This window comes from Eptesicus fuscus, chromosome 18 (genome assembly GCF_027574615.1).
Source record: "Eptesicus fuscus isolate TK198812 chromosome 18, DD_ASM_mEF_20220401, whole genome shotgun sequence".
Lineage (NCBI taxonomy): Eukaryota > Metazoa > Chordata > Mammalia > Chiroptera > Vespertilionidae > Eptesicus > Eptesicus fuscus.
The window spans coordinates 2,988,622-3,011,883 of NC_072490.1; the positions used below are offsets into that span (position 1 = coordinate 2,988,622).

Consider the following 23,262-nt stretch of genomic DNA (forward strand, 5'->3'; position numbering starts at 1 on the left):
CTCTGGTCCTGAACCCCGCGTTTCCCCTCCCTCCTCTGTCCAAGTTGTCCGGCTTCCAACCCCAGCGACCCTGGTTCTTCCCCCCTCTCCCCCCAACTCTGCCCTTGCACGGCCCCCACTGGGGGAGGTGGGTCCTGCAGCGCGGATTGGTCAGTGGGAAGCGGCAGGGGTGGGGTGAGGGTGTGTGTGTGTGCAGGATGAAGTCATCCTCCTGCCGCCGAGCCTCCTCCTCCCCAGGCCCCCGCCCGACCCTCGGGTCCCACCAAGGCCGCGGACTCCGGGAGCGACGCAGCGCGCCTGCGCGGAGGAGCCGGCGCCACGGCGCATGCGCGGCGCTCCCTCCCGCCCTATATTAGGACGACTGCGCCCGCGGCCGACGGCTTCTCGCGGACAAGGGCACCGCTCCCCGTGGCCTCGTCGGCTTGCTTCTCGCCGCCACCGTCGCCCCCGCCTCCGCACAGTGACCGGCGCAGGTGAGTGAGGGTCCGCGCTCCGGGCCCGCGTGGCCTCCAGCCCGCGCCAGCCCCGCTCCTCGGCGCTGGGACCCCCTCCCCCACCGCCGGTCACCTGCCGCCCGGGGTCAGGGTTCTCCCTCCCAGACCTTTGGCCTCTTGGACCGCCCTCCGACCTAACCGGTGTAACTGGCCGCCTCGGAATTCCCCTTCTCCTCCCCGCGGTTCCCGAGCCCTCGACCCCGGGTGACCTCTGGCCGCCGCCGGCCGGGGCCAGCACCGCGCGCCAGACCCCGCGCCCCGCAGCTGCCGCCGGCGCCCGCCCGCTGCCCGCGCCCTCCGTGCGCCCCCCTGTCGGCCGTGCCCAGCTCCCGGGACATCCTGCCTCTGTCCCGGGGCCCCGCTGGGGGCCGTCTAGGGTTTGGGAGACCGGGAGGAGCCCTTTCTGCCGGGGTGGGGACGATGGCTTCTCCCCTGGCCTCCCTCTTGCACCTGGGTGTGCGCTAAGGTGTCCCGTCGGCGCTGTGCATCCTCCGCCGGGAGCGCCGACCTCCCAAACCTGTTCCGCACTCGTCCCTCCTCGTCCCACCCCTTGGGTATTAATCAGTGTTTGCTCCACTCGCGAGAGCTGCCTCGCGGGTGCTTTTGTGTGGAGCGGGGACCTGAGCTGCTTTGGGGGACCTGGGTAGAGGTGTCCCCCACTCCTTAGTGGAGTTCCGTCTCCGTGCTGTTCTTAGACATCGTCGGGTGAGACTTCTTAGCACCCCCGGGTCCCCTTGCTGTGAATTACAGGCGACACCCGAACCCAGTGACCTTGCCGGGGTGTCTGCCCGATTATTAACAAGTGTCCGTGTCACTCAACTCCCCGCAGGATCAGTGCACCTCCCGGACGGACCGATATGGAGACTGTCGTGCGCCGCTGCCCGTTCCTCTCCCGCGTGCCCCAGGCCTTTCTGCAGAAGGCGGGCAAGTCTCTGCTGTTTTATGCCCAGAACTGCCCGAAGATGATGGAAGTGGGGGCCAAGCCAGCCCCCCGGGCCCTGTCAGCGTCCGCAGCGCACTGCCAGCAGGTCAAGGAAACCCCTCCCGCCAACGAGAGTGAGTGTCCTTAGCCACCCAGTGGGGTTCAGTCCACAGGGGGGTGGGGGTCATGCCAACCCAGGGGGTCACTCGGTGCCGGGCTCAGTTCTTCGGGGGGATTATCTCACGTCAGCGTCGCCCTAACCTCCCAGGTGGGCGCTTGGGGTTTTCCGTCTCCAAAGGGGGAGCAGCGGCCAGAGGCCAGCGGCCACTTGACGGGTTTCCGTGGCGGCAGTGCCCTGTCGGTGGAAGTGGAGAGTGGGCATGTTCTGTTCCGGCCGTCCATCATGAAAGATTTGGCCCTGTGGCTTTTCCTTTCCTTTTTTTAAGTGAATATACTATTTTTAGAATTGTTTTAGGTTCAAAGCAGAATTGAGGGGAAGCTTTTTTTGGCTTTTAAAGTTATGATTTTTTTTTTGTCCTAATTGGCTTTTACATATTATTTGTTATCGTGGTAGAATGTACGTTACAAAATGTACCATCTCAATCAGTTTTTAGATAATTTTAAAAATTATTATTTTTAGGGTTGAAATTTTTTTTTTTATCATCAATCATTCCTAAGCGTCCAGTTCCGTGGCCTTGAGTACATTCCCGATGTTGTGCAATCACCACCATCTTCAGAGCCCTTTCCATCTTGCAAAACTGAAACTCTGTCCCCATTAAACACGAACTCCCCTCCCCCTCCCCCAGCCCCTGGCCAATGCTGGTCACCTTTCTGCCTATGAGTTGCTCCAGGAACCACATGCAAGGAGAATCATACAGAGTTGGTTAAAGCAGGATTGTCTAACACGTGTATCTTTACTTTGTACACAATTTAAACCTTTCTGTGTTTAGTGAAGAGATCAGAGGTGGCTCAGGTGCGGTCCGGCTGTGCCAGGAGAGGGTGAGCGTTTCCGATGCCCCCCAGGCTCCGTGGGGTGCTCTTGGGTGGGGCGTGTGGAGGGGCATGTCTTTTTCTTTAAGTGGGAAGGGTTCCGTCCTTTGTATGATTGCTCTTCCTCTTGGCCTTTGCTCAGGAGTTATTTTTTCTCTGAGCAGTCAGAGCCCTCTGTGCCATTGTGTCCCTAGCAGGAGGGCAGTAGGCGGGTGGCATGTGGCCTGTCCACTGGATAGGCTGCCCTGAACCTCACCAATGACGTTCACAAACTCCTAGTTTAGGCAGAAATTCGTAGTGAAAGGAGCAGAATAAACAAGCATCTACTGAAAAGGAGAAACATTTTTAAAGGTGCACAGGGGACAAGATTACACCCAAATGTCTATAGTGACTATGTCTTTTGCTTTTTTTTTTTTGTAATCAATTTTTAAAATTGGCTTCAGAGAGATGAAGGGAGGTATCGAGGGAGGAAAAGAGGGGGGTGGGGCGGCGGGGGGAGAGACATCGATCAGTTGCCTCCCGCACATGCCCTGACCAAGGATCAAACCTGGGTGTGAGCCCTGAATGGGAGGACGCTCTAACCGCCCGAGCCACGCCCGCCAGGGCTACAACGGCTCTGTTTTGAATGATAGAACTCTTCATTTTCCTAGACTTCCTGCATTGACTAGAATGAGTGGAGCGAATTTCACAGCAGCCTTTTAAACTTTCCTTCATGGAAGATTTCAGTGAGAAGTGTATTGTGACACATCACTCGGGTTGTAAGAGAGGCTAGCCTGTGACTCACCGGGATATTCCAGAATGATGAAGAAAGACTTTTCTAGAAGGAAGGTGGATGGATTTGCTCAAGGGAAGAGGGACGTCATGGTAACTAGAAGCCCACGGTGTGACGTCGGTGAAGTTGGATGAGAAGGTGTAGGAGGTGTGTGCTTGGGACACAGCCATGACGAGCTCTGGCAGGCAGTGACCTCATGACCTTACCCTCAGCCTGATTTCCTGTGTTAAGAAGAAAACCAATCATGTAGCCGTCAAGAACAGCAGGCTTCTCTGTCAAGAGTCTGTTTAGAAAATATTAGCAAAGCCTGGCCGGTGTGGCTCAGTGGTTGAGCCTCAATCTATGAACCAGGAGGTCAGGGTTCAACTCCCAGACAGGGCATGTGTCCTGGTTGTGGGCTCAATCCCCAGTAGGGGGCGTGCAGGAGGCAGCCAATCCATGATTCTCCCTCATCATTGATGTTTCTCTCTCTCCCCTCTCCTTTCATCTCTGAAATCAATAAAAATAAAAGTACTTTTTAAAAGAAAATATTAGCAGAGAAGAAATTGTATGAACACTTCCAGTGACCTTTGAGAGTGTGACCTCAGGAAGCGCGCTGAATGTGTTTGGGTAGATTTACCAGGAACAGTCCAACTCAAGAGCCCTGGCTGTCTGAAACCAGAAAACAGTTTGAGAGGACTTGTTTCCCGTGAGGCAGAAGAGCCGCTGCTACAGCAGCGGGATCGATGGCCAGGGATGTGTGTCTGGTGGTGGTGGGGAGAGTGAGTACCAAGTTTGTCTGGGGCCGTAAGAAAGAAACAGGTGGTTTTCTGGTGAGGTGAGCAACCAAGGCTGGGGCTTAGTTCTTCCGTTCCCCCCACAGAGGACAAGGCTGCCAAGGCCGAGGCTCCGGGCGGCTCCCCGCCGGCTGCAGATGGCACGCAGCGTCCCCCTGGACACCCGGCCCCAAGCCAGGGCGCCGCAAGCAAATGCCCCTTCCTGGCAGCCCAGATGAGCCAGCAGGGCAGCAGCGTGTTCCGCAAGGCCAGCCTGGAGCTGCAGGAGGACGTGCAGGAGATGCACGCCGTGAGGACAGGTAACCGGGAAGCGGGAGACGCCCTCGTGGCTCTCTCGGACCCTCGGGTTCACTTACCAGCTGCCGTTGGGAGAATTTGTGTCAACACCGTCCCCTGCAGAGCCCAGGAGGAAGCTACGGGAAGAGGGTTGCGTTGCACAACGTGGGGCTTTCTGTCGGGGCGGGGTGTCCAGCTTTTACAGGAACCGCCTGCTCTCTGAGCACACCCTGCAGGCATGGCCGTTCCACCTCCCCTTTGTTTCTCCCCATCGTCCGGTGGGAGTAAAGGTACAAACACTGTCACTGCAGCATGTGATGGTTTGGGGCTCCCGCGCTGTGTCTCGCGGATGGTTAGCGAGTGGCAACCTTCATCCCAGCGTGGCTTCTCCGTGGAGCACCCACAGTCCCCGGAAAACGTCCCTAGCAGAAATGCTGCCCTTGGCTGGCACTGTTTTCTGCAGTGGGAACTGAGGAGGGTTGGGGTGTGATGGCTGGGGAAGACCTGCCAGCCAGCTCGAGAGCCTTGGCCTGGAACATCCGCTGAGGCTGGCTGGTGGCTCGGACTCTGGCCAATCAGGAGCCGAGGGGGAGCGAAGCTTCACACCCCCAGTTACAACTCCCTGCGGTCACGATGGGCTCTGCCCGCCGTAGAGACAGCATGTCCGGAAGGTATTGGACTCGGAATGCAACGTGGGTCCCCTTGCCTCTTGTCGCTGTCGTTACAGAGGTTGCCCAGGCCTCAGTGAACCCCAGTGTGATCAGCGTGAAGACGGACGGCGGGGAGCCGAGTGGGTTGCTGAAGAACTTCCAGGACATGATGCGAAAGCAAAGGCCGGAAAGGGTGTCCCACCTGCTCCAGGATAACCTGCCCAAGTGTAAGTCTCACGCTCCTGCCTGACGCAGGAGAGTTTAGGACTTAAGCACGCATCACACTCAACACCACATCCCGCGTGAGGTGTGGACTGAAGCCGTGGCCCTGCCTGATGCCAGCAGGTGCTCTTGGCCATAGTGAGTCCAAGCCCTGCTGGTGCCTGCCCTCTCAGCGCTGCATCCACACTGGCACCGTGGCAAGCACTGGCCGGGCACGGTCTCCGGGCGAGGACGTGCTGTCACCTGCCCATATGAGCACATCGTTCATTTGCCCAGCACCCCCTCGGTGGCTGAGCTGGGTGGGACCCGGGTCTTTCAGCCCATTCGTGCTTCCTAACCACCGGCTCTGCTGTCTCTCGTTGGGGCTTTAGCTGTCTCCACTTTCCAGTATGATCGTTTCTTTGAGAAGAAAATTGATGAGAAAAAGAACGACCACACCTACCGTGTTTTCAAAACCGTGAACCGGCGGGCGCAGCTCTTCCCCATGGCGGACGACTACTCGGGCTCCGTCAGCAGGAAGCAGGTGTCGGTCTGGTGCAGCAACGACTACCTGGGCATGAGCCGCCACCCCCGGGTGTGCGGGGCAGTCATGTGAGTAGCCCTCGGCGTCCGGCCCCGGGGGCAGGGTTCGGCGGGACGCCGATGATTTCTGGGGACTGGCTCTCCCGTGGGGGTGGGGCCGCAGCTGAAAGTGAAGTCCACAGCGAAGCACTGTTCTCAGCCTTAAACGGCCACGGGGACTCAAACCTGACGTGCAAGCAGTTGTGGGGCCCCTTGGTGTGTGAAGTTGGAGGTCATGGGTTCAGCGTACACCTGTGTCCACTTCCTGCTGCGTCAGAAAGACATTCAAAAGGCGTCGATCTCACGCGGGTCCTTGGGGAGGGTGCCGTGGCCAGCGGCCCAGGGAGCTGTTTGCTGCCGGGAGCCCCTCGAGGTCAGTGACGGTCCGTCCTGGCGCCGCGTGGCTGGTCTGCAGAGGCGGAGGGAGCCACGTCCGGGGCCCCTCTCTGCAGCCTGATGCCGAGGCACAGCCAGAAGCCTCAGCTGATGCTGAGTGCTCAGGTGACTTAGCGGACGCTGTGGCCCAGGAGGCATCCTCCCCTTTGGGACCGTCTCCCTCCACATCCAGAGACGACGCTGGTAGAGAGTTCTGGGCCCCGGTTCACAGCGAGGGTTCCAGAACAGGAGTGTGTCTCCTAGGCCCGGAGGGGGGACCGGCTGGCGTCCTGTTCACACTGGCAGGGGCTTACGTGCTGTCTGCCTGCTTTGGAAGGGACACCTTGAAGCAGCATGGTGCCGGCGCCGGGGGCACGAGGAACATCTCTGGAACCAGCAAGTTCCACGTGGACCTGGAGCAGGAGCTGGCCGACCTCCACGGGAAGGACGCGGCCCTCCTGTTTTCCTCCTGCTTCGTGGCCAACGACTCGACCCTCTTCACCCTGGCTAAGATGATGCCAGGTAGGGGAGCTGGCGCTGGGGGGTGGTCAGGGAGCCCCAGTCCCTACTTTCTGTGGTTTCCGTTTCCCGTGGTCAGCTGCAGTCCAAAATTATTACATGGAAAGTTCCAGAAATAAGTGATTCACAGGTTTTCCACTGGGTGTAACTCTGAGTTGTGTGATGAAATCTCCGGAGTCCTGTCCGTCCCTCCTGGGCCCTGACTCATCGCTCTGGCCAGGTCTCCCGGCCGCACGGCTCCCGCCGCTAGTCGCTCAGTGGCCGTCTCAGCCTCAGATTCGCTGTCACGATAAGGTGGTGCTGGTGTTGAAGTCTCCCTTCCCTCTTAGTAACGGCCCGAAGCGCAGGGTGCTGTGGGCGACGCGGACGTGCCCAGAGCAGCAGAGAGTGCTCCCTTCAGGGACGAGGGGAACGTTCTTACAAAAAGCAGTTGCGTGGCGAGGCGGCTAAGGGCTGTCGGAAAGCATTCTGCCCGCGAGGTTGCAGTGTGTACGCTAAACTCGAGCGCAGTGCACACGCCAGAGAGCGCAGTGCTGTGTGGTGCGGTGGTTTCCGGCACCCGCTGCGGGTCTTGGAACGTGCCCCTGCGGGCGGCGGGTTAGTGTGAGAGTGTTGACAGCCAAGAGGCTTAACCAGCACCAGTTAGGAGGAGTGGCGCGTCTAGGCATTTGTTGTCGAATTGGGCGAGTGCTGGCACGTGTACACTCTACGTTCCAGCCGAACGTGACCCCAGCGGAGGGTCAGCGTGCAAGGGCTTGTCGGTAAGCTGGTTGCAGATGCGCGTTGTGCTCTCTGAAAAGCCTCTGGGGTTCTCCTTGTGTGTAGCTCTCCTTTGACTGGGTTTGGAGCGAGGCAGCGATTTAAAAGCAGGTTAGGCCAAAACCGGTTTGGCTCAGTGGATAGAGCGTCGGCCTGCGGACTCAAGGGTCCCAGGTTCGATTCCGGTCAAGGGCATGTACCTTGGTTGCGGGCACATCCCCAGTAGGGGGTGTGCAAGAGGCAGCTGATCGATGTTTCTCTCTCATCGATGTTTCTAACTCTCTATCCCTCTCTCTTCCTCTCTGTAAAAAATCAATAAAATATATTTAAAATAAAAATAAATAAATAAATAAATAAAAGCAGGTTAGCCGCCTGCTGCAGCTGGCCCTGCACCTCACCTGTGGCCTTCCCGAAGAGAAGCCTAGTCGGGAGTTTGCCAGGAAGGAACGGGCTCGCAGTGGCTCTCTCCTGCGGGCAGAGCAGCGTTCTCGGTGCGAAGGCGGTGGTTTGTCCCTGGCTGTAGACTAGGAAATAGCTTGTCTGCGGTGCAGGTGGCAGTGACTAACCCTTTCTGTCTGTCAGGCTGTGAGATCTACTCTGATTCTGGGAACCACGCCTCCATGATCCAGGGGATTCGGAACAGCCGGGTGCCCAAGTACGTGTTCCGCCACAATGACGTCGGCCACCTCAGGGAGCTGCTGCAGAGGTCCGACCCCCAGGTCCCCAAGATCGTCGCGTTCGAAACCGTCCACTCCATGGACGGTGAGTCTGCACCTGAGCTGAAGAACTGGCTTGAACTCTCTTCTTTTTCTCGTTTCCTTTTTTTTGAACTCTTCAAACGTGTCTATTTTGGCTTTGCAATTTCTTTCCTTCGACCTGTCTGCTAGGGTTTGTCACCGGTGGACATTGGATAGATTTGGGTAAATGTAGAGTTTCTGCTCTGGCTTTTACCCGTTCTAAGACCCCAAGTTCACGTGGAAACTGGCAAGTGTTAAGGATGATACCTAGAATGTGCCGTTTAGTTCCGGCTGACTCACCAGGACAGGAGTCTGAGGCGCCAAGCCCTCAGCGTGGTCTGTGTCCCCGCAGGCGCCGTGTGCCCGCTGGAAGAGCTGTGTGATGTGGCCCACGAGTTCGGGGCGATCACCTTCGTGGATGAGGTCCACGCGGTGGGGCTGTATGGGGCCCGCGGCGGAGGGATCGGCGACCGGGACGGCGTTATGCCAAAGATGGACATCATTTCTGGAACACTCGGTACGTGCTCTGCGCGCCCTGCTGCCTGCACTGAGCGCCACGGGGCCAGCGAGTCCACGGGCTGGCCGGCCTGACGGGGCCAGCGGGGAGCGTAGGAAGCCGGGGCCACTTTTGGGGCGAGTTTTTGTTTTCTCAGTGAGGGGCTGGCGCAGCCTAGCAGAACCCCTCGGAGCTGGAGCCTGGCTCCCAGGATCCAGGTGACTGAGCCCATGCAGACAGCTGTGGCTCTCGCCACCGGCCGCAGCCCTCGCCGTGCGCCTCCCTGGGTCAGAACTGGAATTCCAGTGCTGGTGTCCGAGCAGCTGTAGGACCAGAGGTTCGGTGTCGTGGTGCCGAGCTCTGTGCCCGGTGCCTACCACGTGGGGACTCGTCACCTCACAGCTCCCCCTCCTCGAGAGGCAGGGTCTCCCGGGGCCAGACTCGTGTAAGTCCTGTCGGCTTAGCTCTCTCGCCGTCTGCGCCTCAGCGTCCTCGGTGGGACAGGGAGAACAGCCCCTCCCCCTGGCTCTGTGGAGAAGTGAAGGGATCCTGTGGAAATAGGACATCCTCTTTGCCCACGAGGCACTAAAGAGGTGGGGATGTCAATCGGGTAAATCTGAGGACTTCACGTTAGTAAGGCCATTGGAGGCCCAAGTAGCAGGTGGTGAGGGAAGGTCGCGACCTGCAGCTCCGTGTAGGAGCCAGGACCCCGGCGACCCAGGCAGACCCTGTGCAGGCAGAACGGCGAGCAGGGCCCCCTCTGGAGAGAGCCCTGGTTCACGTCCAGACCCCGCAGCGGCAGCTCTTCCTTCAGCCGAGAGATGGGAAGGCCTGAGAAGGAATTTCCCAGGAAGAGCTTAAGCCACCCAGCCCTGCAGGGGGTCCCAGCAAGAATGTTAATTACAGAGCAGAGTGAAAGGTGAGGGCTCGGCACTAGAGCCAGACCCTGAGACCTGAGAACAGGTTACATAAAGGACTTAGCACGGATGAAAGACGAGGCTGGCCCAGTCCCTCCCCCCCCTCCCCACCCCCGTTCTGAGTTTTCATGTTTATCTGGTAAATAAATGCTGACTGTCAGTTCTGTGTTTACTGAAGTAGGAAATCATACCGGTCCCACCAAAACAGTGAGCGCCTTTGTTGGGTGACAGTCCCACCTCCAGGGTGATGCTCACAGGGAGAGGTCGTCCCAGAGCGCACGTGGGGGAGGGCAGGGCGCCGGCGAGCCAGGCAGAAGCGTGGCGTGTGGGCCCTGGGACCAGGCGCCAGGGCGGCACGGACTGGGCAGGACCCTTTCCCGATTTCCTCAGTCCCCCTTTGGGAGGTGGGAGGACAGCCTTTCCTCAGTCTTCGGTCCAATGAAGCAGGTGAAGCAGGCGCCCGAGGCCCAGCGCTCTGCTGCGCACCCAGGGCCGCCGCCTAAGGACTGACAGCCTGTGTCTCCGCCTCCCGCAGGCAAGGCCTTCGGCTGCGTGGGCGGGTACATCGCCAGCACCAGCGCTCTGATCGACACCGTGCGGTCCTACGCGGCCGGCTTCATCTTCACCACCTCCCTGCCGCCCATGCTGCTGGCCGGGGCCCTGGAGTCCGTGCGCATCCTCAAGAGCGCCGAGGGCCAGGCGCTGCGCCGCCAGCACCAGCGCAACGTCAAGCTGCTGCGGCAGATGCTCATGGACGCCGGCCTGCCCGTGGTGCACTGCCCCAGCCACATCATCCCCGTCCGGGTGGGTAATGGCCGGGGGGGGAGCGGGGCCGTGGTGCACTGCCCCAGCCACATCATCCCCGTCCGGGTGGGTAATGGCCGGGGGGGGGGTGGCCCGTGGTGCACTGCCCCAGCCACATCATCCCCGTCCGGGTGGGTAATGGCCGGGGGGGGGGTGGCCCGTGGTGCACTGCCCCAGCCACATCATCCCCGTCCGGGTGGGTAATGGCCGGGGGGGGGGGGGCCGTGGTGCACTGCCCCAGCCACATCATCCCCGTCCGGGTGGGTAATGGCCGGGGGGGGGGGTGGCCCGTGGTGCACTGCCCCAGCCACATCATCCCCGTCCGGGTGGGTAATGGCCGGGGGGGGCGGGGGGGGGGGTGCACTGCCCCAGCCACATCACCCCCGTCCGGGTGGGTAATGGCCGGGGGGGGGGGGGGGGGCCGTGGTGCACTGCCCCAGCCACATCATCCCCGTCCGGGTGGGTAATGGCCGGGGGGGGCGGGGGGGGGGGTGCACTGCCCCAGCCACATCATCCCCGTCCGGGTGGGTAATGGCCGGGGGGGGGGGGGGGGCCGTGGTGCACTGCCCCAGCCACATCATCCCCGTCCGGGTGGGTAATGGCCGGGGGGGGGGGGAGGGCCGTGGTGCACTGCCCCAGCCACATCATCCCCGTCCGGGTGGGTAATGGCCGGGGGGGGGGGGTGGCCCGTGGTGCACTGCCCCAGCCACATCATCCCCGTCCGGGTGGGTAATGGCCGGGGGGGGCGGGGGGGGGGGTGCACTGCCCCAGCCACATCATCCCCGTCCGGGTGGGTAATGGCCTGGGGGGGGGGGGACGTGGTGCACTGCCCCAGCCACATCATCCCCGTCCGGGTGGGTAATGGCCGGGGGGGGGGGGGCGTGGTGCACTGCCCCAGCCACATCACCCCCGTCCGGGTGGGTAATGGCCGGGGGGGGGGGGGGGGGTGCACTGCCCCAGCCACATCATCCCCGTCCGGGTGGGTAATGGCCGGGGGGGGGGGGGAGGCCGTGGTGCACTGCCCCAGCCACATCATCCCCGTCCGGGTGGGTAATGGCCGGGGGGGGGGGGGGGGGGGGTGCACTGCCCCAGCCACATCATCCCCGTCCGGGTGGGTAATGGCCGGGGGGGGGCGGGGGGGGGGTGCACTGCCCCAGCCACATCATCCCCGTCCGGGTGGGTAATGGCCGGGGGGGGGGAGGCCGTGGTGCACTGCCCCAGCCACATCATCCCCGTCCGGGTGGGTAATGGCCGGGGGGCCGGGCTGTGCTCCCCGGGCTGCGACGCTGGGTTCTCGCCTCCTGAGGTCAGGCGGGGCGGATGGCAGCTGGGCTGGAGCAGCGTCCATTCTGGCACTGGCCCTGACCCCTGACCCCAGAGCCAGAGCTCGCTGGCTTGGACACGCGGCTTCCTGTGCAGGTCATTTTCCTCCACAAACGGCAGCGCTGCGGGTGTCGCGGGAGCAGTGTGGGTACGCAGTGGTGCCCGCGCTGCCTTCACCCAGTGCACGTCCGCTGGGGCCAGCTGGCGGCACCCGTGGTAGCCGCTGCCCCGCCACCTGGGGAGACCACTGAGCGCACCCCTCGGGCGCGTCTGTGGGGCCTGGGGCGGTGCACTGCCTCCCCGCGGGCCGTGCTGCTCGAACCTGCGCCCTACGGCGCGGGCTCGTTAGAAGCTCCGCTAAGGGGTCTGTCTGCTCTGACTTGACCTTTTGTCAACGCAGGTGGCAGATGCTGCTAAAAACACCGAGGTCTGTGACGAGCTCATGAGCAGACACAACATCTACGTGCAAGCCATCAACTACCCCACGGTGCCCCGGGGGGAGGAGCTGCTGCGGATCGCCCCCACCCCGCACCACACCCCCCAGATGATGGACTACTTCCTGGGTGAGTGCGCCGAGTCGCGGAGCGCGCCCAGGTAGCCCGAAACGGAGCGACACGGGTGTTTGAGCCACTCCGAGGCGGCAGAGTCCTTTCGGAAGCTCTGAGGGAGCCTGCTGGTCCCCCAGGTGGCCCCTGCCCCTTGGTGGTGGTGGTCCGGGCGGGGAGAGGCCTCCAAGGCGGGGCCTGTCCTGGCTCCCCAGTCCGGCTTCGCTCGCTCTCCTTCCCGAGGGTGTGTGGTCCCAGCGCCAGCTGCACACCTGGCCACCCCACACCTACCCCCTCTGATAAGAGTGGGGACTTCACCCTGCTACTCGGGGGGTGCGTTTAAAGCGTGTGAATTGCTTATTTCTGGAATTTCCCACATGATATTTCCAGGCCACGGTTGACCACAGGTAACAAACTGGAAAGTGAAACTGAGGATAAGGGAGGGTGCTGTGTGCTGTCATCTCTGATTCCAGAACGTTCATCACCCCAGAGAGAAACACACAGCCACTAGTGGCACCTTCTCTCCCCCACACCGGTGACCCCGCCCACTGCCTGCCTGGACTTCCTGGGCTGGAGTCCCGGTGGGCCGTGGCCTGGCTTCCTCGGTGCTTGCAGGGCCCTCCCGGGCCGTAGCGGGAGAAGGGCTCCATCTCTTCTCTTCCCAAGCCGTCCTCCTGGGCCACTGGGCCGCATGGGCCTGTGGATTGGTGGGCATTTAGGTCCCGCTCTGACTCGTACGGAAAGCGCGCTGCTGCGAACATCCGTGTCCGTGTTTGGATGGGGCGCTTCCATTTCTCTCGGGTACAGAGTCCTCTTAACCCTGAACTGTCTGCTCCCAGGGAGTCTGCTGGCCACGTGGAAGCGCGTGGGGCTGGACCTGAAGCCACATTCCTCGGCCGAGTGCAACTTCTGCCGGAGGCCGCTGCACTTCGAGGTGATGAGCGAGCGGGAGCGATCCTACTTCTCCGGCCTGAGCAAGCTGGTCTCCGCGCAGGCCTGAGTCCTGAGCCGCCCGCGGCCGCCGCCCCCTCCACATAGCCTCCATGTCGTCTGTCTGTGTGGACTAAGTTATATTAAGTTTTAATCTACAGTGAAGGCACAGTCGGGAAAATAAATTCTGTTTACGTGCTGGGTCCTCCTGTGTTTGGCTACGTTTTCTTTTCCTTGAGGTTGGGTGTGTGTGGCTGAGATTTATAAAATGTGTGAGAACACACATCTCTGGCAACGGCTTCAAACCTGCGGCAACGGCAGGGCCTCCCGTTGGCTCGAGCCCGGCCGCCTCTGAAAGCCGCTGCGTGGTGGCTCTCGGCCCTCGGCCCGCAGCCCCACGGCTCTGACAGAGTCACTGCAGTGACATTTCATTTTCGGTTTCTCATCTCCAATCTTCACTGGTGGCAGCGCCGCCCAGCGACCCGCCGCAGCCACCTGCTTCCCTTTCCCCTCCGGCCGCTGCCTCGACTCACTTCCCTCCAGTGGGGCCTCCTGCCCCTGCCCCTGCCCCGCGTGCCCACCACTGGGAGGGCTGTGCTCTGCACCCTGACCCCTTCCCTCCTGTCCTGGGCCCACTCCTGCCTGCACATTCCTGGGACCAGCTCTGTCTTCTCCGTGAATTTCTCCCCGTCCTGCTCGGCCCCGTGGGCCTGCATCAGACTGTCACTGCCTTAGAGCACCCCAACTCCTGACCTGGGAATGAGTGGGTGAAGATGTACACACAGACTGTGGACTACTCCGCAGCCATAAGACACGGCACTGCCATGTCTACTACCCGCGGCATGAGAGTTCCGTGCTGATCAAGTCGGACGGGAATGGACGAGAACCACATGGTTTCACTTCCCTGTGGGACGTAAAGCAACAAGGGGAACAGCTCAGCAGCACGGTGGTTGCGGGGGGGGGGGGGCGGGGGAGGCGGGGGAGAGGAGGGGGGCAGGTTGGACAGGGTCGGATCCAGGTGACCAGGAGCCGGGACGAAGGAGCTGGGACTTGGGGTGGTGAGCGTGCACCGGGGTTCACAGAGGCACAGTGCACACCCGCAGGTTATGTACCAACCAACGTCACCCCGCCAGTTTAATTAAGACGGGTCCCTTCCAGCGGCAGCCCTGCCCCTTTCTGCTGGTCCCCCTGGTCTTTGTCCCAGTCCCCACGGCTCCCTGTCCCCACGGCTCCGCTCCCCCGGCGCCTCGCCGCTGTGGCCGGTCCGTCTGCCTGCCACGGGCTCTCCCAGTGGTATTGGAGGGGGCTGTCCTCGGCCTTTCTCCCCTAGGCTTCCAGGCCACGACTTCCCGACTCTCCTCCTCCTCTACCTGCACTTAACCCTGCCCCCCCCCCCCACATGGTCTCACCCAGCTGTCCAACACCTGCGGCCACCAAACACCTGTCTGTCATCTGCCCGTCACTCTGACCTCCTGTGGAAGTTGGTCCCTCACGTGAGGCTCTTCGCCAGTTCTACCTCCCACATACATTGGGGGCCAGGCCACTTCCCGTCACCCCCACGGCACGGCTGCCATGGCTCACGCCACCAATCATCCCGACACGTGCCCGGCCTCGACCCCACAGAGCTGCCTGAGAGCTTTGTTGGTGGCGGTGGTGGTGGGTTTTTTAATCCTCACCCTGGGATATTTTTCCATTGATTTTCAGGGAGAGTGGAAGAGAGAGGGGAAGACAGAGCGAAACATCAGTGTGAGAGAAACACATGGATGGGTTGCCTCCTACAGGAGCCCCCACCAGGACTTGGCTGTGTGGGAGCCTGCAACCGAGGGACATGCCCTTGACCGGAATCGAACCCAGGACCTTTGGGTCTGCAGGCCGATGCTCCTTCCACTGAGCTACACCGCTGGGGCCCGAGACCTTTGAGTCTGAATCACATCCCGCCACTCCCCGCAGAGCACCATCCTGGGTCCCGGCCGCATCGCCCTCCCACCTCATTTCTTCCCCTGCGTCACCGGTGGGCGGGCACCCTGCGCCTCAAAAGCCCCGGGAGGTCTCTGGCGCCCGGACCTGGGGGTAGCCACTGTTTCTCTGCCGCGTTTCCTACCCTGGGTCATGGGGCTGCCTCTCTTCGCACGAGACAAGGGGCCTGAGGACACCTGGCCCGGCCCCCGTCCTGGGGAAGCCCCTCGCGGGTTCTCGCCATCACCTGGCCTCCAGCCCCCCACGCTGCCCTGCCCGGCACGGTCACCGCCACAGGGACCCTCTCCGGCGGCCAGCACGGCCCTGCACGGGGCAGGCACTGAGCCAGCGTGAGCGAGGGAACGGAGGGGCGGCCTCAGCCCACGTGCTGCAACGGAACAGACTCGGCAACAGACACGGAGTCCTCACCGTTCTGCAGGCTGGGGTCCCGGGGCCAGGCGCCGGCCCACTCGCTCCTGGGGACCTCTCCCCTCCACGCCGCCTTCTGCTGTGGATTGAATTCGCACGGCCTCTCCTCCCACGTGGGCGGCGGGGCGATCTGCCTCTTCTCGCGAGACCACCGGTCCCTCGTGAGGGTCCCGCTCCATGCCCTCGTCTAAACCTCCCTCCCAAAGGCCTCACCGCAGACGCCATCACACTGGGGTTGGGGCTTCGACATACGGATTTGGGGGGGACCGGCTAGGACCCGAGAGCTTTGAGTCTGAATCACATCACGCCCCTCCCTGCAGAGCACGGCCCTGGGGTCCCAGCTGCAGTCAGTTACCTGGTTCCTCCCGCAGCTGATGCCATAGGCCAGGTGATGCCATAGGCTAGGGCAGTGGTCGGCAAACTGTGGCTCTCGAGCCACATGCGGCTCTTCGGCCCCTTGAGTTTTTAGCAAAGGCCAGCTTAGGAGTACCCTAATTAAGTTAATAACAATATAGTTAAAGTTTAAAAAATTGGGCTCAAAAGAAATTTCAATCGTTGTACTGTTGATCTTTGGCTCTGTTGACTAATGAGTTTGCCGACCGCTGGGCTAGGTGATGCCATAGGCCAGGTGGTGCCATAGCTGAGTGAGGGGGGGGCCAGGGGATGCCACAGGCCAGGTGGTGCCATAGCAGGAACCCACGATGGCATCCGGCCTACTTTCCCGGGAGGAACAGGTGAGCTGGGCAAAGCCCAAGCTGCTGAGGACAAAGAACCTCTTGCTGGGCTCCCGCTCGTGGCTCCAGAAAGGGGTGCTGTGCTGGCCCCCCGCCCCCCCCCCCCGCCGAGGGGACACATGCACCTCTCAGCCCGGCTCTGGTCCCCTCAGATGGAGCCGCGCACCCAGGCCGGCCACCCGCACAGCGGCTCCCCAGGCATCTCTCTGCTCAGGAAGCCGCCCCACGGAGCCCTCAGTGTTCCCGGGGTCTCGAGGTCCCACGCCCGCCACTCCCTCGGGCCGTTTCCTTCCTGTGGGACTCGTCCTCTGGCGTGGGCCCCAGGTCTCTGAAGGCTTAGCAAGACCCCCGTCCCCCTCACAAGACTCAGAGCCCGCGGGGCCCACGGCCGTCAGCTGGACTCTTCTCGCTGCTGCTGGGGCTACAGGGGCTGAGGGAATGGCCCGGGGAGGGGTGGGATTTGTGACCGAATGACAATGAGAAGCTCGGCTCCTGAGAAGAACTCCTGTGGCCCTCGCTGGAGTGCTCAGTGGTTAGAGCTTCGGTTCTCGGACTGAAGGGTCCCAGATTCAATTCTGAGGCAACCAATGGATGTGTCTCTCTCACATCGATGCTTCGCTCGCTCTGCCTCTCCCCCTCCCTCCCCCTCTCTCTGAAAATCAATGGGACAATATCCGCGGGTGAGGATTAGGAAATGAAGAAAGAGCTCCTGTGAACATGAATGGTGTCACGGACGTTCTCCAGGAGCGTGGAGAAGCCTCCGGCATTTCCCCTGGAGGGGAGGGGTGGGTGCCGTTTCAAATCTTAGCAGGTGCATTTCCCCCCAGGTGTCCTGTCTCCTGCCCACACCTCTGCAAGTCTCCCTGCTCCCCGTGCCTCTGGGTCAGCCATCTGTCTCTGATCCCTGTTCAGTGCTGGGGGGTGGAGAGTGGGGGTCCCTGGCTCTGGGTGGAGAGAGAAAACAGCAAAGCCGCCGGACCCCCTTCCCTAGTAATGACCCAGGAGGGCCTGCTAGGTTTATCAGACCTTCCCACACGTTACCACGAATCCTGACCACGCTGTGGCCAGCGCCATGTCCAGATGAGCAAACTGAGGCTCTGCATGGGAGTTCAGACCTGCCCAACACCACCCACCTGGCAGAGCTGGTCCCTGGGAGCCCGGGCGGCGGGAGGTTCCACCTGGGATGGCCGCGGGCAGACGCAGCGGTTCTGAGAGGCAGGCAAATCGGCTTCCCGCAGGCAGGGCCTGCTTCCTGCCCGGATCCTGGAGCCGCTCACAGGGGCCTCCCCAGCCGCCCCCCCGCCCCGGGCAGGACAGCTCTTGTTTCCTCCTCCCCTGGGCGCGGGCCCAGGGCCAGGGAGTGCGGGCCGCCGGCCTTCACCTGCTCCTCCGGGAGCCGAGCCATCGGCCGCCGGGCAGGGCAGCGCCTGGGCTGGGTCAGACCCTCCCCCCTCCCTGCAGCAAGCGGACCACAGGGCACCGGCCCGGCACCAGCCCCTGCGCCCGCCCGGTCAGAAAGAGGAAGGTGGCCGGCATCCTCGCCCAGCCGCGAGGGCAGAGCGGCCACGCCCACCCCTGCCCCACCCCGGGCTGCCCACAGTCAGGCTGCGAGGTTAGCCCAGGCTGCGGCGGCTCAGCCTTCCCGTGGGGCCCCCGAGCAGCCGCGCGGTCCCACGGTGGCCGGGGCCAGTCAAGCTGGTTCCACTCTGCCGCCCGCCCGGGCCGGCTCCCAGTCAGGCGGCCTGTGTCTCTGCCCGCCCGGGCCGGCTCCCAGTCAGGCGGCCTGCGTCTCTGCGCCCAAAGCGCAGGCTTGGTTGCGGGGATGGGGAGGCAGCTGGCCCAGGACGAAGCGCCCAGTGGCTCCGGGCCTGACCTGACCCACGGCTCTCACGTGCGCGCAGTAGGGACCCTGGCTGTCGGGGCTCCCTGTGGTGTCCCGAAATTCACTCTCTCTCTCTCTCTCTCTCTCTCTCTCTCTCTCTCTCTCTCTCTCTCTCTCTCCATTCTGACCCCATGTGGCTGCGTCTCGGTCTCCGCGGTGAGAGGCAGGGTCCGGGGAGGGCTCACCTAGATGTCCCTTTGACGCCAGAACAGAGGCCCCACACGTGCTCCAGGGGAAGCAGCGAGGGGTGGGTGGTGAGCTCCCTCTGGAACCCTCTGTGGCTCCCTGCTCCTGGGGCTGCTGCTGCTGAGGGTTGTCCTGCTGGCCTTCCTCTCCCACCCTGGGCAGCCACGCCGGGCACAGCACAGGCATGGCCAGCAGGGGGCGCACTCACCCCTCTGAACTCACCACTCACCACCGGCCTTTCCCCATCATCCATCCCCTGGGACGCGGGCTGCCGCCTCCCTGGAGGCAGACCCTGAGGTCAAAATACCACCGAGGCGGCTGGCACTGCTGGGACGCAGAGGAGGGGGAAGACCTGCTCCTGGGAAGACCAAGACCCCGTCCGGTGCCCGTTTCGGCAGCACACGTACTGAAGTTGGAACGATACAGGGCAGGTTAGCATGGCCCCTGCGCAAGGATGACATGAAAGTTTGTAAAGTGTTCCTTTTTTTTTTTTTTTTTTTACAAAGACCACATTCCGTGACCTTCCGAAGACACCCCCCCCCAACACAACCACCCTTGGCAGCTCCCTCCCCTGCGGACCCCCAATGGCCTCTAGCCCTGCTTCCCTTCAGGAAGCCTGGGAATTCCCCCTTCTTCCCTCCCATTCACACCCTGGAGCTCAGCGTAGCCGGTAGCCGTGGGGCCTGCCAGGAGCATTTATTGAGTGCCTGCTGTATGCCAGGGGCCTCGGCCCCTCTGCAGAGCGAGGCAGGCTGGGGCATCCCAGGCAGAGGACACGGCAGAGGCGGGGCTGGGTGTGCCGGCTGCCCCCCACCCCCTACTCGGCCGTGGTGGGGCCCCGGCAGAAGTTTCGGTTGTAGAAGTGGTGGTTGTCCCTGGTCAGGGCCACGCCCAGCTGGGCCCAGAAGCTGCTCTGGCCGCTGGGCTGGTGGGGCCAGAGGAGGACGCTCTGGCGGCAGAGGCGCTGGCGGAGCCGCACGTAGCGGGAGCGGCGGGCGTTGGGGCTCAGGATGGCCAGCACCACCACGTCCTTGCGGTCCTCCAGCAGGCGCTGCTGGGCCAGCAGGAAGCTGGAGCGCAGGAGGCCGCTGACGTGGTCCGTGTGGGCCAGCACGAACAGCGTCTTGCGGCTGCCGTAGACCGAGGCCCACAGGTTCTCGAAGAGCGTCTTGCCGGGCAGCCAGTCCCGGTCCTCCAGGCACAGGCGCAGCGCCCGGCGCCCGCGGCGCTCCTCCAGCCGCACCCGCAGCTCGTTGTACACCCAGTCGGCCACGGCGGCGTGCGTCTTGTCGAAGACCACGAAGGCGTCGTAGGACAGGGCGTCCGCGCCCCGCCGGTGCCCGCGCCGGGGCAGCCAGGCCAGGCCCAGGTAGAAGCAGTACCAGAGGTCCCAGCCGCACAGGTGCTGCAGCAGCGGCACGGCCACGCCCAGCGCCACCGCCAGCAGCGAGAGGCCGAAGCAGTCCCAGGACAGGGCCTCGTCCAGGCAGAGGCGCAGGTCCTGCGCGAAGATGCTGCGGCCCTGCAGCTGGCCTGGGCTGCCGCACTTGACCTGGCTGGCCAGCCCGGGCACGGCCGCCTGCACCTGCAGCAGGAAGTCCACGAAGGCCGCCCCGCAGGCGCAGTGCAGGGGGTTGGCGCTCACATCCAGGGACGTCAGGGCGGCCGCCACCTGGGAGCCAAACCAGGAGGGGTCCAGCGTCCGGAGGGCGTTGTGGCTGAGGTTGAGCTCTCGCAGCCCCGTGGCCAGAGCGAAGAAGCCGAGGGCCACGAAGCTGATGCGGTTGCGGCTGACGTCCAGCCTCCGGAGCCGGGTCTCCGCGGGGAGGCTGCCGTTGGTCAGGGCCTTCAGCTGGTTCCCCGCCAGGTCCAAGCTCTCCAGCCGGGGCAGGAGGGTCAGGCTGCTCCAGTTGAAGAAGGCCAAGTAGTTGTCCTGGAGCCGCAGCCGCCGCAGGCTCGGGGGGAGGCGGCCCAGGTTGTGCGGCAGGACGGCGTGCAGGTGGTTCCGGGACAGGTCCAGGCTGACCAGCTGGCTCAGGCCCTGAAAGAAGCGGAGGTAGAGGTCTCCCTCGTTCCACATGCGGTTCAGGGCGTTGCCGCTGAAGTCCAGGGCCAGGAGCGAGGCGCTGCGGAGCTCCGGGGACACGCGGCTGTGGATGGCGTTGTGCGCCAGGCTGAGGTAGCGCAGGCCGGGCAGCTGTGCCACGAAGCTGAGGTTGTGGCCCATGCCCTGCATGCTGAAGGGCTGGCTGTTGTAGCTGAGGTCCAGGGCGTGCAGGCGCGGCAGCTCCGTGAACGAGCGGCCGTGGTACAGGTCCAGCTTGTTGTAGGACAGGTCCAGCACCTGCAGGCTGGTCAGCAGCACGAACTGGGAGCCGTTGACCTGGGAGATGCTGTTGTAGCTCAGGCGTAGGCACTGGAGGCGCGACAGGCCGGCGAACATCCCCGGCTCGATCGTCACCAGGTTGTTCCGCGACAGGTCCAGGGTGAAGGTGAGGTTCTCGCAGCTCAGCCCGAAGTCCTCGGGGCCGGGGGTGTCCCCGGGACCCGGCGCGGGGTCCCCCGGGGGCCGCCAGCCCGCCTCCCCGGCATCCGCCTCCCCCGTGGAGGCCTTCGGGCCCAGGGTCCCGCTGATGCGGTTGTTGGACAGGTCGACCTGGCGCAGGCCGGGGAAGGCCTGGAAGACGCTGAGCTGGGCCCGGCTGATGAAGTTCATCTGGAGACGGAGGCTCTGCAGGGCGGGCAGGCCCGCCAGCGGCCGGAGCGTGTACTCGCCGAGCTCGCGGAAGAAGATGCCGGTCATGTCCAGGTGCTCCAGGGAGCGCAGCTCCCCGAAGGAGCGCGCCAGCCGCAGGTGGGCGTAGGACACCCCCTTGTGGTAGTTGAAGGACAGGTTGAGTTTGCGCAGCCTCCGCAGGCCCCGGAAGGCCGTGGTGTTGGTGATGCACTCGTACAGGAAGTTCTCGCTCAGGTCCAGCGTGGAGAGGTTGTCCAGGCCCCGGAACCAGCGGTCGTCCAGGCTGTAGAGGGAGCTGTCGCTCAGCACCAGGCCCTCCAGGTGGCTCAGGTTGCTGAAGGTGTCGGGGTGCAGCTTGGGGAAGCCCGGGGGGCACTCCACGCAGGGGTTGCGGGCGTGGTCGCAGCGACGGCAGTTCCCGCCCACGTCCAGCACCCGCAGGGCCGTGAAGTTGGCCAGGTCCGCGGGCCCCAGGGAGACGATGCGGTTGTAGGACAGCAGCAGGGTGTGCAGGCCGGGGGGCAGGCTGCGGGGCACCGCCGTGAGGTTGTTGTACTTGAGCGACAGGTGGGTGAGGTTGCGCAGGCCGAGGAGGGCGCCCGGGGCCACGTGCACGGCCCGGCCGCAGGGGTTCTCGTAGTAGCAGTTGCCGTCCATGTACAGGTGGCTCAGGGCGTGCAGGCCGCCGAAGCTGGTGTCTTCGATGACCAGGATGTTGGTGCGGCTCAGGGCCAGGGTCCGGAGGGCGGGGGGCAGGGCGGGCACGGCGGTGATGTTGTTGTAGCTCAGGTTCAGCTCCTCCAGGGTGGGCACGGCCAGGAAGGTGCGGGGCTCGATGGTCATGTGGCAGGCCCAGTGCATGATGCTGAGGCTGCTGGGCGGGCAGTTCCACTTGAGGTCGAGCGTCCGCAGGCTGGACAGGTTCGCGAAGTCCTCGTCGTGCAGGTGGCGGATGCGGTTGCAGCGCAGGGAGAGGCTCGTGACGTTGCCCCGGGGCGAGGACTCCGAGAAGCGGGGCACGGACGTCAGGAAGAGCCACTCGCAGTTGATGTGGTTGGGGGCCTGGACCTCACAGGGCAGGAAGGCGGGCAGCGCGCCCTGGGCCAGGGCCAGGGCCAGCACCTGGGCCTGAACCAGGAGGGACAGGGGCAGCAGGGCGCCATGGCCGGGGCCCTGTGGAGGGGGGCGGGGGGCGTGAGTACCAGCCCAGCTTCACCTCCCCACCCAGGTCACAGAGTCCCCCCCAGGTCTCCCCAGGGAGGTTCCCGCCTCTCTGCCCACCCCCCCTCCCGCCTCCAAGGCTCGTGGGGAACCTGGACTTGGGTCGGGGACTCAGCCGTTGACTCAGAACTGCTTCTGAGACCCGGAACCCAGACTCGTGGTCCAGACTTTCACTCAGAACCAAACCCCAGCTGCACAAGAGCCAGCAGGTGCCCGCAGGCCCCAGGCTGCCCCCCACTCTCCCTCCGTCCTCAGCCCATTTCTCTTCTCTCCTGAGCAAGGAGCCCCCTCCCCCCTCCGCCCGCTGCTCCCCAACCCCTCCCCCTCCCTTTGGCCAAGACCCAGGCAGGAATGAGGGTCTCTCTCTGGGGTCCAGGCCGGGGACCATCCAGGGCCTGGGCACCGGCGGGCACTGCCCAGCTCTTTCCCCTCGGCCCAGGAGCCCTGGACCTGCTGCGGGTCGGAGCCAGGCCTGGGCGCCCAGCTTTGCCTTAGCCCCAGGGCCACATGGAGCGAGCCCTCGGCCTCGGCCTCCTCGTCCGCGCAATGGGTTGGGGCTTTCTGCTCAGAGACGGGCTCTGCTCTGATGTCTTTGGGGCCCAGGATGTGCCCTGGGCCATGTGGGTGACAGCGCGTCCCCTACTGTCTGTAGCTGCCAAGCCCACCTCTCTCCCCACCCGTCCCCCGTCCCTGGTCCCCGCTGCCCCCTCCCCAGGGGGCTGAGGGTGGCGGTCCTACCATGACAAGGAGAGGGGGCTTGTCCAGAGGGTCTCGCTTAGCCAGTCCCTTCCCGCTGTGACTGCTGCCAGCAGAGGAAGTGAGACTTTCACAACTTCTAGCCCCCTCCCTGCCCTGGCGGGGGGCGTGCAATGAGTCAGACCATTTGCATAGCCAGATGGCAGCCAGGAGGCCCGCTCCTTCCTCTTTCACTCCCCTCCCTCGCCCCAGCCTGTCCCCCCGACAAGGCCACCCGTCTGCCTGGGCCTCACAGCTGTCTCCTGGGGACCCTGGGAGACACGGGGCCCAAGCCCAGGCGATGCTCACCGAGG

The 23,262-nt window shown here is 63.6% G+C and overlaps 2 protein-coding genes and 1 non-coding gene across 3 annotated transcripts; 2 read left to right on the forward strand and 1 right to left on the reverse strand.

The window, feature by feature from the left end:
* Window positions 1-357: 357 nt before the first annotated feature.
* Window positions 358-13,273, forward strand: ALAS1 (5'-aminolevulinate synthase 1). Its single transcript, XM_008155094.3, has 11 exons — window positions 358-473; window positions 1,324-1,550; window positions 4,041-4,253; window positions 4,958-5,107; window positions 5,474-5,693; window positions 6,376-6,560; window positions 7,899-8,078; window positions 8,406-8,570; window positions 10,002-10,270; window positions 11,994-12,156; window positions 12,978-13,273. Exons 2-11 carry the CDS (start codon window positions 1,352-1,354, stop codon window positions 13,136-13,138), a joined length of 1,905 nt encoding a protein of 634 aa, XP_008153316.2. The 5' UTR covers window positions 358-473; window positions 1,324-1,351; the 3' UTR covers window positions 13,139-13,273.
* Window positions 13,274-18,637: 5,364 nt separating this feature from the next.
* On the forward strand, window positions 18,638-18,744 carry LOC114228630 (U6 spliceosomal RNA). Its single transcript, XR_003614760.2, has one exon. It is a non-coding gene; the product is annotated as a U6 spliceosomal RNA (small nuclear RNA).
* A 74-nt stretch (window positions 18,745-18,818) lies between these two features.
* On the reverse strand, window positions 18,819-23,003 carry TLR9 (toll like receptor 9). The gene is made up of 2 exons (XM_008155075.3): window positions 22,952-23,003; window positions 18,819-22,165 (listed from the first exon to the last, which is right to left on the reverse strand). Exons 1-2 carry the CDS (start codon window positions 22,952-22,954, stop codon window positions 19,073-19,075), a joined length of 3,096 nt encoding a protein of 1,031 aa, XP_008153297.3. The 5' UTR covers window positions 22,955-23,003; the 3' UTR covers window positions 18,819-19,072.
* Between the last annotated feature and the right edge of the window lie 259 nt (window positions 23,004-23,262).

Coding starts and splice junctions, on each gene's coding strand:
- ALAS1 (XM_008155094.3), top strand. CDS start 1,352: ATGGAGACTGTCGTGCGCCGCTGCCCGTTCCTCTCCCGCGTGCCCCAG. Junction 4,254..4,957: donor GATGCACGCCGTGAGGACAG/GTAACCGGGAAG, acceptor CTGTCGTTACAG/AGGTTGCCCAGGCCTCAGTG. Junction 5,108..5,473: donor CCAGGATAACCTGCCCAAGT/GTAAGTCTCACG, acceptor TTGGGGCTTTAG/CTGTCTCCACTTTCCAGTAT.